We start from the raw sequence: 15,741 nt of genomic DNA, 5'->3' as shown, positions 1-15,741 counted from the left end.
GACATAAATCACAGGAGGATCCTCTATGATCCACCTCCCAGAATACTGGAAATAAAAGCAAAAATAAACAAATGGGATCTAATTAAAATTAAAAGCTTCTGCACCACAAAGGAAAATATAAGCAAGGTGAAAAGACAGCCTTCTGAATGGGAGAAAATAATAGCAAATGAAGCAACTGACAAACAACTAATCTCAAAAATATACAAGCAACTTATGCAGCTCAAGTCCAGAAAAATAAACGACCCAATCAAAAAATGGGCCAAAGAACTAAAGAGACATTTCTCCAAAGAAGACATACGAATGGCTAACAAACACATGAAAAGATGCTCAACATCACTCATTATTAGAGAAATGCAAATCAAAACCACAATGAGGTACCACTTCACACCAGTCAGAATGTCTGCGATCCAAAAATCTACAAGCAATAAATGCTGGAGAGGGTGTGGAGAAAAGGGAACCCTCATACACTGTTGGTGGGAATGCAAACTAGTACAACCACTATGGAGAACAGTGTGGAGATTCCTTTAAAAATTGCAAATAGAACTGCCATATGACCCAGCAATCCCACTGCTGGGCATACACACCGAGGAAACCAGAATTGAAAGAGACACATGTACCCCAATGTTCATTGCAGCACTGTTTATAATAGCCAGGACATGGAAACAACCTAGATGTCCATCAGCAGACGAATGGATAAGAAAGCTGTGGTACATATACACAATGGAGTATTACTCAGCCATTAAAAAGAATACATTTGAATCAGTTCTGATGAGATGGATGAAACTGGAGCCGATTATACAGAGTGAAGTAAGCCAGAAAGAAAAACACCAATACAGTATACTAACACATATGTATGGAATTTAGAAAGATAGCAATGATGACCCTGTATGCAAGACAGCAAAAAAGACACAGATATGTATAGCGGACTTTTGGACTCAGAGGGAGAGGGAGAGGGTGGGATGATTTGGGAGAATGGCATTGAAACATGTATACTATCATGTAAGAATCGAATCGCCAGTCTATGTCCAATGCAGGATACAGCATGCTTGGGGCTGGTGCCCAGGGATGACCCAGAGGGATGTTGTGGGGAGGGAGGTGGGAGGTGGGTTCATGTTTGGGATCACATGTACACCCGTGGTGGATTCATGTCAATGTATGGCAAAACCAATACAGTATTATAAAGTAAAATAAAGTAAAAATAAAAAGTTAAAAAAAAAAACGATGATGTTGAAAAATCATTGAACCAATGCATCAAAGTTCTTTAGTATTTGTATATATATTGATCGTGGATATTATCTATGTGTGAAACTAAGGCTCTTTAAGAAAAAGAAAAGGGGAGAAAGAGAATCCTTGACTGGCATCTCTCTCTGACAGAATACATCAAAAATTCATTCCAAGCTAATAATGGCATAGATAGTCTTGAATATGCTTAATATGCACAATAGTATTATTGTACACACTGAAATAAAACCTATGCTTGAATTATTAAATAACATTAAAAAAGAATGCAAATTATCTCCATGCCACGGAGGTACCATGTCATAAATGTTATATTATGGGTTCACATCCAAACCTACGGTTTGCCCTTGTTTTCAGAAGAAATTGTCTCTGATAATGGATTTTAGCAATAGGCCTCTCAAAATGTTTTTAGACTTGAAAGAGACAACCATAAACCATAGCTATCTCTTTAACACAGAGCAAATTCAATAAATACTTTACATGAAACCTAGTAAGAGAAGTCTTTTCTCCACATTGCCACTTACACACTAATTATTTAAAAAACAACAACAAAGCAACCTATTTATCTCTGTAATCAATAGATTTAGAGTCAAAATGTAGTTTATCATTTCAGAATAATGCTAGAAAGAACTAGTTTCTGGTAAATGTATGTTCTCTGCCACAGTTCTAGTTATAAAGATAAAAAGATTGCTATAAATTTGTTTCTCAATAAAAGAATCTTTTCATATGTTTAACTTTGCATAAAGGCTTACATCAGATAGTATGAAATACTGTTTTAACCTCAATTGCTGGGTCGGGAAGATCCCCTGGAGAAGGGCATGGCAACCCACTCCAGTATTCTTGCCTGGAGAATCCCATGGACAGAGAAGCCTGTCAGGCTACAGTCCATAGGGTTGCAGAGTCAGACATAACTAAACTGACTTAGCATGCACACACGCTGGTTTATGCGTTCAAAATTCTGACAACTCTGGTACTTGGCCAGATTTAATCAGCTTCCAATATACTTGCCGCCAGAACTTTAGTCTACCTTCATTTGAATTGTCAACCCTTAGGCATGTTCTCTGAAGTCCAGGTTACTTCATACTGACTCACCTTTGTACTTGTTTCACTTTCTTCAAAGTCTGTCCCTTCCTCTCCCTTTATCTTCCTTTCTCTCTCCTTTATTACCTAAGGAACACCTGGGGCTTCTCTGGTGGCTCAGTGGTAAAGAAGATGCCTGCCAATGCAGGAGACATGAGTTCAATCCCCAGGTCTGGAAGATCCCCTGGAGAAGGAAATGGCAGCCCACTCCAGTATTTTTGCCTGGAGAATTCCATGGACAGAGGAGCCTGGTGGGCTACAGTCCATAAGGTCACAGAGGAGTCGGACACAACTTAACAACTAAACAACAACACGGATCACCAGCTCATCATTTGAGTCTCTATATAAGCAACATCTCTCTAGATAATATTTCCTCCTTTCATCTCTGTTAGACTGAGAAAATAATCTACTGTGGTACCAATCACACCATGTTACAGTTATTTGATGACATATCTGACTCAATGACTAGACAATAGAATCTTGAATGCAAGTCTTATTCATCATGTAAGATGATGCACAATAGTTGGAACATGGTAGATATTTGATAAAAGTCAGATGAATTAAATAGCTTCAAAATTCTGTCTTTATCTTACACTGTACTACTTAAATTGTCCTTCTTTTGACTTTCTGGCCATAGATTATGCGATTTTCCTGTATAAAGTCCATTGTTTATACAAATGATAAAAATTCATTTTTCAAAGTTCTATATTAAAAATAATTCATTTATATATGTTCATTAGAACATATATAAACTATCATGCCACCTAATTATAAAAGGATGATTTTTATCAACAACAAAAAGTAAAAGCAGTCATCCAGCTCCTCAAATTTACAAGTTCCTATGATATTCTACAGCTATTTACAGGCTTTCATAACTACTTGTTCATTAATTACATGATTTTCCTTAATTGGATAGTTATGAAAAAAATTCACATGAATACTAGAAACACTCAAGTTTTGGAGTTCACAAATTATGGAACATTTGTGAGCAGCCAAGAGTCCATTTTAAGTTGTATGTATATTTTTAAGAAATGAATTACCTAAAATATAAATCTATTCTTTTATGCTTTCAGGTAATCAGACAATTTAAATATTGGCTGTAGAATACACAATAAAGTTATTTACATCTAACTTATGATAAAATCAAGTACATTTTTCTGCCCAAGACACTGATGATGATGATGAGAAAGCTAATGATGATGATGAGAAAGCCCCCAATGAATTCCTTCTTTAGGTCTACTCTTTAACCATATAACCTTACATTTTATTCCTTATAAATATTTCACAGTAAATATAACTACTTACTTTTCAGGATTTTCTACTTCTTCAGTAACAAAGTTGAGATAAAACCTAAAAGGACATACATGTTACAAACTATTAATAAACTTTATGATCACTATCCAAAGTTTCACATTTTAAATATTTATAATCAAACTCAGATTTATAAAAACTTTATAAACAAATAACCTAAGATGAAATTCTCCAACACTAAATGCTCCTGCATTTTATTTTTCTATTAAACAGTATTTATGGAGTTCTTTTCTATTTCTTAATTTTTTTATGGAGGTATAACATGAACAGCAAACTGATTAGTAAACAGTGAACAAATCTTAATGTAAAAACATGTAAATAGTATGTAAACAGTAAATGTGTAAATATGTATAATGTATAAACAGCAAACAAATCTCAATATATAATGATAAATTTTCATTTCTTTATACACCTACACAACCAAAACAAAGATCAAAACATAAAACATTTCTAGCACCCTAGAAGGTTCCCTCAAGGCCCTTTGCAATCATCTCTTTCACCTTCCTATAAAGGCAACCACTATTCTGATTTCTATCACTATAGATTAGTTTTGCTCATCTCAATACAATAGACTAATAATGTCTGCTTGTATAACTATTACACAATATTTATTCCTTTGTGTCTTTTTTTTTTTAACTGGACTTTATATCTGTTGGCTCTCATCCATGTTATTGTATTTAGCAGTATTTCATCATTCTTTATTTTTGCTTTTCATTGTAGGAATGTAACACCAATAGAGCCTACCACTGATGGTATTTGAATTATGTCCAATTTATAGCTATTACGAATATGGATACCATAAATATGCTTGTGCATGTCCTTTTGAGGACCATGCAATCATTTCTCTTGTGCATATACTCAGAATAGGATCACTGGATCATAGGGTAGATACAAATTTATTATTAAATTATTATTATTTTTTACCATTTTTAGATTCCATATTGCATTCCAGCAACATATGAGATTATTATGCGTTAGTCACTGGGGAAATAAAAGTAGGAAATCTATAATCCCTCTCCTTAAAGAGCTCATTGTTCATAGAATGGTCCATTGTGGATATAACACAGGAGGCAATGCTAGAGCATGTCCAGGTTACCAGGAGCCAGGCAGGGGTGAGGTCAAAACCAGACTGGCAGGTCATAGAAAGTTTTTGAGAGGAGGCATCACCCAAGTAGAGGCTTCAAAAATGCTTAACTATTAGCCCTGGAGAAATGGCATAAGGACGTCCCAGGTGGAGTATAACATATACACATGTGAGTGTGGTAAAGCTCTATATGCACAGAGATATGAGCTACAGATAGGTATTCTGCAGTACAAAGGGTGCCCAGGAGTAAGAATAGAGTGTAAGGACAAGATGGCCTTTGGCTTCTGGGAATCTAGATTTCAGTAGGGGTGACAGGTCAATAAAAACTTGTAGGAAAATAGAAGTATAATAATAACATTTCTCAGTTTTAGGGAACTGACTTACTAGATATGAACACTGAGACAAATAGGAAATAAAAAATGGGATAAAAGATAATAAATTCTCCATTTTCACTTCTTCCTTTCAATTCAGTTTTCCAATATGCATCCCATCCAAATAATCTCAAGTCATAAGGCAACTATAAGAACAACATGAGGAAAATATGCCTTATGCATAATAGTGACTATGAAGTTGCCGATTTTTTTGTATATTTAGGCAGCTAATTTTAGGTCCATTGTTAGTCAATACACTATAGGCTGATACTAAAGAACATAACATTTTGAATATTTCCCCCAAGATCTGAACACTTTTGTCATCTCTTACATGACAAGAAGCATTCTAGACACATGGCATTTAACTTTCTAGTCCCATAGGGTTGCAAATATTACCCTAAACGTATGGCCCAAGAAAAATTCAGATTCCTTTCCTTCACTTTATAACTCTCCTTATCCCACCCAGGAATGGTGGCTGCCTCGCATCCTTGACTTCTTTTTCCAGTCTAAAAGGACTGCTGGAGACCCTTTAAAGCCCTTAAAGTTCTCTTTCAAGGTTCCAAGATGCAGCAGACCCCTCAGATATGCAGACATAGATAACCAAATCGTGAAGATGGGGAAACTAAGGGATCATAATGAATAGAGCTAGACATATAAGGACAAAGACCTTTCCATTTCTTCGTTGTAGAGGCTTAGAAAATGTCCACAAAGTGAAAAAGTCATATTTTCATTGTAGTCTTCCATTGTTTTTATTATTCCTTAGAAGATAAAATAGCCATTACATAGGTCCACAGAAGCACGGGTTGATAGGGACAAATCCTCTATATAATCTAAAACCAAGTGACTAGAATATTAGTCCATCAGCCTTTAACATACTTAAAGTATCTCATAACTTAAAACAAAGATGAGAAAACCTGTCTTATTCCATCTTTATTCACAAGCAGGCAACTGATGCTCATAGTTGTAAAAAACCAAGACAACAGGCCCAAAATGGAGTCATTTATGCTTAATCCTCGTGTCATCAAATCAAAACATAATTCAGTTAAAGTTTCACACCTCCCAGAAATGGAATCCAAAACCAGTCAGTTAGGAATTGCATTATTTAAGTATTCTGCCTGGTAGACTCTTGCTATCCCCTAAATGAAAATAACTCTGTAATAACCAATCTGTTTTTTAGCTTAGTATAACTTTTTTGTTCCCACCCTTTCAGCCTATAAAAAGCTTTCTCTTTTGTACAGCTCCCTGGAGTTCCTTTCTATCTGCTAGATAGGATGCTGTCAATTCATATCGATTTTTTCTCAAACTCTTAAAAATTTTAATATGATTCAATTTATATTTTAATAAAGTTAAGGTGTCTGATATTTTAAGGACTATATGCGAAGCAGAAACATTTGAATATCTGAGAGAACAGTAGCAACAAAGGTGATCTAAAAGGTTAGCAGCCAAGGATATTTTTTAATGACTAGAAAGTAATTTTCTAAAAATAGAGGTTGTAGTTATACCAGGAAGGCAAGCAAAAATCAATACTTATATCTGGAATATGCACTCTGAGGGATTTGATGCGTTTGTTATAAGCCCAAGGCAATGGGAAGTACAAGAAGAAAATGAACAAAACAAAATCCAAGGAGGAAAAAAAAAAACTCACACAAAAACCACACACACACACTTAGAAATATTTCCAGGCCTCTCACTTCAAAAATAGCCAGTTCCTTCTAAACAGTTGTTTTAGAAACCAGTCTTTTTCCAACAATGTTAAGGAAAGAAAGGAAATATTTATGAAAAAAGAACCCAATTTCAAATATTTTCCATAGAGAAAAGGAAAGGACTTGGGACATGGTAGCAGGGTGGGAAGGAGAAAGCTTCTTATTTTGGTCCAAACATTCACATCCTGTGGGAAATATACCTTTATGCGCTCCTAGTCTCCAGTCATGCATCCATAGCGTTCTCTATACATCTTCTCAAGTTCTCTAGAGAATGTTCACAAGATCTATCGTTCCAGCTTTTCCATGATTGCGTATAAAAGGCACTGCAAAGCTGGCAATGCATTCTAATACCCAACTATGAATTATTTTAAAAAGAAGCTTATTCTTTAGATTAGATTTGACACAATGCTATAAAATAATCCCAGCAGATGCTTTAGAAGACTAAATCCCCTGAGGATACGATTTAAAGGGGGGAAAAAAAAACACACAATGAAAAACTATTTCCTATCACACATTTAAAAAAAAAAAAAATTCCCACCAAGCAATATTTAGCTTTGGATCAGGATATGGGACTGAAATTGGTTGAGTTCCCTTGGGCCACAGGGAGACTGACATATTTCTCTGAATGCAGACGTTGGCAATAATATTAAAGTTGTTCTGACCCAACTCTGTGACCTGGCTGGGTTAATGATTTCTTTCCCCCAATCATGTTTCTGTGAAGGAGTTTTCATCATTCTAAAAAGGTCCAGCACTCCTCATAAACCAACAGCCTGCCCTATTCACATCCAAGGTCTGGCCGTGCCTTTTTCCTATTCAGTGGGTAGGTGGTGACTTGCTAACCGAACCAGGCCTCCCAGACAACAAGGGTCTTGCTGCTTTTACTTAAACAGTGGGTGGTTAAGTTCTGAGGACAATGACTGCTTTTGTCTCCTTATTTGCAATGCCCCCTACACTTTTATTTTTGCATCAAACATTGTCAGGGCAGGAGTACAGGGAGTGGAGGCTCATTTACGGTGCCCCACTTATAATTCCACAACACAGTCTTTTAATTCCATCATGAAAGACAAAGAAAGGTCAGAGAGGCAGGATCATATTTGGAAAGTGACTACATAACCCCCGCTTTGGGCACTCTTTTAGTTTCCATCTTTTTCCATTTATATCCAGATATTAACTTCTTCCTCTGGAATTCCAAACCAGCAGACTATTTCTTCTAAACACAGCTCCCTTTTTCTAAGACAAATGGCCACATATTAACAAGCAGGTTATTTCTACCTACCTGCAAAGCAGCATTCAGGTAGCTGAACAGCTATTGGAAATATACAATTACTTATCTGCCCCATACATAAATCACTTTTATCAGATGACATTCATTTAAAATCCTGGCCTTAATGTCTTATGACTGAACCCTCTAGAATATAAGAAAAGCAAGTTTCCTGTTCTTTAAAATAGGACATGGACCTGAGGATTCTATGAGGAAAAGTATAATATAAACAAAGGTTCATGTAAACCCCATGTGCCCTGTAAACAGAGTATTGAAATAAATTTCTATGTCTAAGATGGAGCCACTAATCTCCAAGCCAACCCTGGGTTCTATATTTATTTCCCTGTTTTACATTCATTTTCCATTTTTCTTTTCTTTGTTCCTTACTCTTCACCCCATAAAAGCTTCCTGTCTTCCACCTCCTTTTTAAGTTCTCTGGACTCTTGTTTATACCACCAAAACTGTCTTTTAAAAATCTTTCTAATAAGAGTAACATTTGGGTTTAGTATCAACAAAACTAAAGATTAAGATAATAAGATAATTCAAAATGAAAAGACTCTTTATACTTGGAGAAAGCTAGCAGCCCTCAAAAGCTTACAGAAGTGAAGGTTTGCTCTCCATAAAGCAGGTGACTTGAGTATTCAGCCCTTGTAGCAGGGGAGTGAGTTGGGTAGAAGAATATTTTAAGATTCCGTGGGAACAGATGCATGGCACTCACAGGCAAAAGAAACTTCATTCAATAGAATTAATCAAAACTCCCTCATGAGGATCTCCACATTCCACATTCCTGACTGAATACTACCAAGCCCCCAACACTTGGCTCTAACTGAAAGCTTTTGTCACCTCCCCAACTTGCTCTGGCCCCTCCTGGTGACCCTCCCAGGGCTTGGCCGCTGCCCCAGGGCGCTGGAGCTCTGATCAGGCTGAATAGCCATAGAATAGATGATTCCACTGCCAACCCTGTGGGAGCACAACTCCTTTTTTCATTTGTTTTCTTGCTCAGCACCACATTGTGCTTTGGACAAAAATAAAAAGACTTCAAGAATACTAAGACTAACACACATACACAATGGCTATCAAAATATTCCAAAAGTACACAAATATTTTATACTAGACTCTTCAGAGCTACAATTTTCTAAGAACTTCAAACATTATGCTTCAGATGCCATGCTAAAATTTTTAGTTCCTTTACTCTCCTAATCCTCCTCTAGTGCTCTGAATTTCCACAATTCAGTGAGATTAATAGGGTAAAATTTTCATTTATTGAAAAATATATTTTTATGTTCCATGCATTAGTTAGAGAGTAAGATCCTAAAAACTGAAGAAACAAAAAGAAATTGTGTTTGTATTTGAGATGCATTTACATAATTTTAAGCTAGTGTAGTTTGCTGCTTTTTAGGCTCATAGAACATTCTCACTGCAACTGTACAATTAACTCCATAAATTATTTTTTAAAAGAAATATTGCTACTAATTACTTCAAAACTGAAATTTAATTTTACTACAATCATTTTGATGTTTAAATAATGGCATTTCTAGTGGCATTTCTTGCAATAATCACCTCAACTGAATCTTACTAGATCAATAAAATTTAATTAGAAAAAATTCCTGCTCATAACCATGGATATTGTTATTCAAATTCCTAAACAAAGCAAGACATAAATACAAAGCTTTAATGCTTCAACCAAAATGTCATCACATTTTGACATGGATCCACCACGGAAATGTACCTATGGCACTGTGGTTTTATTCATCTTTTCTGCATGTTTTGTTTTCAAATGTTGAGGAAATTTTAAGGAATTTATAAAGTCCTTTAAAATGTAGCAGATTACCTAGTACATCTGATTTCGCTATCCCATTTACTCCTTCTTGCCTTTAGAGGACCATTTTACCTCCTGGGAACAGGTTACTCATTTCTATATCTGAATTCTTTCTTTCTCATAGGAAGGTGGAAAAAAAAAATTCAACTAATCACTATTTTCGTGGACCTTGGAGCTTCAGCTTGGAAGACTTTTTGACAAAGTACTCTTCTTTAATGGCTTTTGGCACTAGTATGCCTTTACTGATTCATACTTACAAATGACTTGTATTGGTTCTCAAGACCCAGCATTTGTTTATTTTTCACATTATCATGTTAAATTTACATTATCAGGTTAAATCTAGTACCTGCCTTGACTGGAAACCTCAGTGATGTTTGTGTTAAGTTGTATACACAGTGACTGGGCTGGTGAAGAGAGCCACATTACCTTCCTCTCTTCAAGTACAGCATATCATGTTGAATTATGGCTGTTCACAATCACCTAGCACCTCACTTGGCACTTGAAGTACTTGAAGGAAATTAATGAATCATCCAAATCACCAGTTGATAGTGATATCAACTTACCAGCCAGCATACGCATACATTCCATAATAGAAAGCCAATGGCAATCCCATAATACTTGCATCTCTTCCTGAAAAGGCATCTTTAAAATACTGTGTTTGCCCTGAAATGTGAATAGAAAGATTAAGGACTTTTCAAACAGCTGGTTATTATTCATTCTTTAACCGTAAACATGAAAAGGGAGAAGGGGGCTTGGGGATGAACTATACAGTTTCAGGTCTAGATTTCTTACTCTCTGCTCATTTCCAACTTTATCTATTAATGCTGCATCCATTATAGAGAAGGAATCCCAAACATATGCTGATTGCCACTAACACTACTTCACATTTATTTTATTTTATTTTATTTTTGTGATTACTTGTCACATCTATTACTGTAAAGACAAATAGGCAATTGTTTTAAACCATGAAATCATAAAATACCATTTAAGAAGAAGCTTTCGTTGCTGTTATTCAGTCACTAAGTCATGTCTGACTTTCTGCAACCCCATGGACTGCAGCATGTGGCTCCTCTGTCCTTCACTATATCCCTGAGTTTGCTCAGATTCATGTCCACTGAGTCAGTGGTACTATCTAACCATCTCATCCTCTGCTGCCCCCTCTTCCTTTTGCCTTCAGTCTTTCCCAGCATCAGTGTCTTTTTCAGTGATTCAGCTTTTTTCATCATGTAGCCAAATACTACTTCACATTTATTTTAATAAAATCATGGCAAAGAAGAAAACAACATTTCAAAAACAGTCCCTTGCTTTAGCATGCCTCTACTCTTAACAGAGTTTCACCATGACAGAATACTAAAGGATCACCTGTAAATTATAGTGTTTAGGAGTGTGATATAATTCTCAACAGCGATGATAATACAGTGCTTGGGAAGAATTATTCAAAGGTCTATCTTCCATGAGGAGGTGGCATGAAACCCCAGAACCACCTTCTCACATCATTTAACTTACTTTTTTTGCTTTCTCCCTATAGTTCATTAGATACCAACAGGGGTTGCAAAATGCTGTGAAACAAATCTGCTTGACACTTCCAAGCTTGTTTTATAAAGGAAAACTTATTGGAGCACAGTTAGGCTTACTTATTTATCTAGATACCATCAGTTCAGCTCAGTTCAGTTGCTTAGTCATGTCCAACTCTTTGAGACCCCATGAACCACAGCATGCCAGGCCTCCCTGTCCATCACCAACTCCTGGAGTCCACCCAAACCCATGTCCATTCTGTCGGTGATGCCATCCAACCATCTCATCCTGTCATCCCCTTCTCCTGCTGCCCACAATCTTTCCCAGCATCAGGGTCTTTTCAAATGAGTCAGCTCTTCACATCAGGTGGCCAAAGTACTGGAGTTTCAGCTTCAACAGCAGTCCTTCCAGTGAACACCCAGGACTGAACTCTTTTAGGATGGACAGGTTGGATCTCTTTGCAGTCCAAGGGACTCTCAAGAGTCTTATCCAACACCACAGTTCAAAAGCATCAATTTTTCTATACTCAGCTTTCTATATAGTCCAACTCTCACATCCATACATGATCACTGGAAAAATCATAGCCTTGACTAGACAGACTTTTGTTGGCAAAGTAATGTCTCTGCTTTTGAATATGCTGTCTAGATTGGTCCTAACTTTCCTTCCAAGGAGCAAACGTCTTTTAATTTCATGGCTGCAATCACCATCCGAAGTGATTTTAGAGCCCAGAAAAATAAATTAGCCTCTGTTTCCACTGTTTCCCCATCTTCTTGCCATGAAGTGATGGGACCGGATGCCATGATACCATCAGTCTGTGGCTAATTTTACTCTCCAACAATAGGGCTGATAATTGTTGCAGAGATCCCATGGCACACAAAGTTGAAAACATTTACCATCTGCCCGTTTACAGAGAAGGTCTGTGGACCCTTACCTAGAGAACAGCACTGTTTCCTTCTAGAAGCATGGAAAAGAAACCATATTGAACTTTAAATAGGTTTAAACACATTGTTGCATCAACATGTAGACTGAGTGCTTTTATGCATCACGGTTTTCTATTCTTTGTGATGGGACTTTTCTTCTATATCTTTTGGATAATTAAAAAATCGGAATTCAGATTTAGCCAGTCAATATTCAAAGTAAAGCATAATGAGTTTCTGTTTCCCAAAGAAAATAGCTAATGAGATTATCTAAATGGGAACTATGACTATTTCGAAATTGGCCATAAGTAAATAAAAGAGGGGGTGGAAGATAGATGGTGTACAGAAAACTCTCTCCATACTTAAATCTCAGTTTTTGTTTGCAGTTTCCAGACAACAACATATATATCAATACAGTGTGTGAGTTTTGAGGCCAAAAATGGAGAATATTGTGTTATCCACTAAATGACTCTCTCAAAACATCCAGTTCCTAAATATATCTCATTTTTTAAAATGACACTCTCAATTGAGATATATCTATTTTACTAAAACATCTCTGTGTCCTCATAGAAGAAAAACATAAATCTTGGAACCCAGATTAAAAACATCTGCTGTATATTGCTTTATCATGATCTGTGGTCTCCTAGGCCTTATGGGACAATATTGCTAAAAGTGCAATACTGAATAATCAATAAAAGATACAAAACTTTGTAAAGACTTAATCCTGAGGACAAAGTGTTACAAAAGAGAGTTGTTTCCAAATTTCAGGAGTATTTGGCTGCATAACAGAGATCTCAAGAAGATGAAAGTTATTAGATTCAAAGGAAAGTTTAACAAATCCTCATAAGAGAATATAGAACATACAATTATTTTCTGAATCTCATTAGGTCAAAATAAATGTACAATCTGGGTAAGTAAAAATTTTCTCCTCTTGAAGTTTTGTATTAATGTGAAACATATGTGATAAGTTAGAGACAAAGAAATATCACTGTTTTATAGTAATAGAGCAAATATACCTGCTATGAATAATCTCCAAAATATTTAACTTACTTTAAATGTGGGAAAATTCCCAGGTCATCTCTCTACTGCTGCTGCTGCTGCTAAGTCGCTTCAGTCGTGTCCAACTCTGTGAGACCCCATAGATGGCAGCCCACCAGGCTCCCCCGTCCCTGGGGTTCTCCAGGCAAGAACACTGGAGTGGGTTGCCATTTCCTTCTCCAATGCACAAAAGTGAAAAGTCAAAGTGAAGTCGCTCAGTTGTGTCCAACCCTCAGCAACCCCATGGACTGCAGCCTACCAGGCTCCTCCATCCATGGGATTTTCCAGGCAAGAGCACTAGAGTGGGGTGCCATTGCCTTCTCTGCATTTCTCTGCTAAGTGAGATATATAAGGAAACCTGGTCACATTAAGCACTGATAATGAAACTGGGGACAGACCACTCTCCTGTCCCCTGCCGCATGTTTGTAGAAGTTTTAGCCTCCTAGGCTTCCCTGAGTTCCAAAGAGCAATTTTAATCAGAGAAGTGAGAAAATGCAGAAACAAAGGAAAGCAGTCAAGAAAGATAAAAGAGTAATAGTTTAGCTATAAAGCAAAATTAAAGTTCCTTAATTATTCCTTGGGCTTCCCTCGTAGCTCAGTTGGTAAAGAATCTGCCTGCAATGCAGGAGACCCAGGTTTGATCCCTGGGTCAGGAAGATCCCCTGGAGAAGGAAATGGCAACCCACTCCAGTATTCTTGCCTGGAGAATCCCACAGACAGAGGAGCCTGGCAGGCTACAGTCCGTCGGGTCTTAAGAGTTGGACACGACTTAGCAACTAAAACCACTATAACCAGTTGTTCCTTAGGGCTACAGCTGACATCCTGAGTCCTATCCTTGAGTTGTTTCCCAGACATTAAAGCCTGTATCAGGAGGAGGAAGCTAATTGTAAGATGACCACAATCACATAGCTTACAAATTGGCTGGAACCTAAGGATTGATAATGTTGACCTCTGTGACCTCACCTTTATCATCAACCTATCAGAGTATTGTGCAGGAGCTTATCAGGTAGCCTGTGACCTTCTCCCTCAATCTCTCTTTAAAAAGTCTTTCCTAAAAGCTAGCAGGGAGTTTAGATTTTTTTAACATAAGGTGCCCATTCTCCTTGCTTGACTCCCTGCGACGAACACTATGCTTTCCTTCACCACAATTTGGTGTCAGTAGATTGGCATTGCTGGTCCTTGGGTAAGCAGACCCAAGCTTGATTCAGCAACAATACCATAAATATTAAAGGATCATTCTATTGCAAGTGTCAAAAAAAAAAAAAGCTAAAAGATATGTCATGACTTCTGCTCTCAAGGAATTTGCAATACAGTAACATTTGGGCAACTACACCTCACCTCACCTCACCAACATATATAACTAAGTGGTAAAAACTGACTACAGTCTTACATCAAAAAGAGAAAAGAAAAAAAATAATCTTTGTTTTAAAGGACTGCATGTCATTTTTTGGAATCTAAAATGACTCAGTTTCTGAACTTTCCAAAAATGTAAGAAATTCCTTACAGAAATATAGAGTTAGCCCAGAAAAGGAAAGCAGTAACAAAATAAGTTACTTTCCCTACATTTCTAACGGATCAGATAAAGTATGAGAAGGCCAGCTCTGTGGAGACCAACATGAATTAGAAGAGTTCTTGTTTTCCCTTCAGCGTAAGCTATAGTATTAAAGATCTTCATTGTGTTTATTTTGAGTTGGCTGAGGTTGCTGAATTTGATGCAAACATTTAGCCGGGAGAGTTCTAAGATGTCCCACTAGGTTTTATTAAATGGACAGCAGTGGTTCCCTTTCCCCAGGTATAGAATGACAAATCTTTCCACCTCTGTTATCATTTAATGCCTCTACATTCAGCAATGATTTTTTGTTCAATTTTGATATTTCCTTTTGCCTTGAGTAATCCTTCTCTTGCAACTTCATCAAATTTCTCTATAAACTCCTTTTCTTGGAACAGACAACATCAATGTGAATATGAAATACTTTACGTGCCAAAGTTACACATCACTCCTTTATCATTTCTTCTTACTTCCTAACTTATTTCCTACATCTGTGCCCATTGTTAGTTAAATAACTCACTAGACCTCCTTCTCATCCAATAATTTCCCCTGAATCCAAGCAATTGCCTGTGCCTTCTTACCTAGAACAATTGAAACTCTAAATGACATCACTCTCAACCATCTCAACTCTAAAAAGGCAAATACTCCCAGAAAATGGTGTTACATTTCTATAGAAATGCAGATTTTACATTAAAATAATGTAACAATAAAATACATTTTTACAACTATTTTTATTGTCAGATAGCATTTTTTTATGAATGCTATTTCCATATCTGACTCTCCTCTCAAAATTCCATTCTCAAGGTAAAAGGAATAATTACAAAAAAGTAAAACAATATTTTATCATTTTTCAC

The 15,741-nt window shown here is 36.6% G+C and overlaps 1 protein-coding gene across 3 annotated transcripts in view; it reads right to left on the bottom strand.

Annotated features, from left to right (window-relative positions):
- Positions 1 to 15,741, bottom strand: part of SLC7A11 (solute carrier family 7 member 11) — a 278,446-nt gene that overhangs the window by 244,278 nt on the left and 18,427 nt on the right. For all 3 annotated transcript variants that reach the window (XM_069557090.1, XM_069557092.1, XM_069557091.1), the window contains exons 5-6: positions 10,432 to 10,531; positions 3,625 to 3,669 (exon numbers count right to left, since the gene is read on the bottom strand). In XM_069557090.1, coding sequence (XP_069413191.1) covers positions 3,625 to 3,669; positions 10,432 to 10,531 — 145 coding nt within the window. The remainder of the gene's footprint in view (positions 1 to 3,624; positions 3,670 to 10,431; positions 10,532 to 15,741) is intronic.

This window comes from Ovis canadensis, chromosome 17, assembly GCF_042477335.2.
Source record: "Ovis canadensis isolate MfBH-ARS-UI-01 breed Bighorn chromosome 17, ARS-UI_OviCan_v2, whole genome shotgun sequence".
NCBI classification, from domain to species: domain Eukaryota; kingdom Metazoa; phylum Chordata; class Mammalia; order Artiodactyla; family Bovidae; genus Ovis; species Ovis canadensis.
Note: the sequence above shows the minus strand (reverse complement) of the source record. Positions and strands in the feature narration are given on the sequence as shown.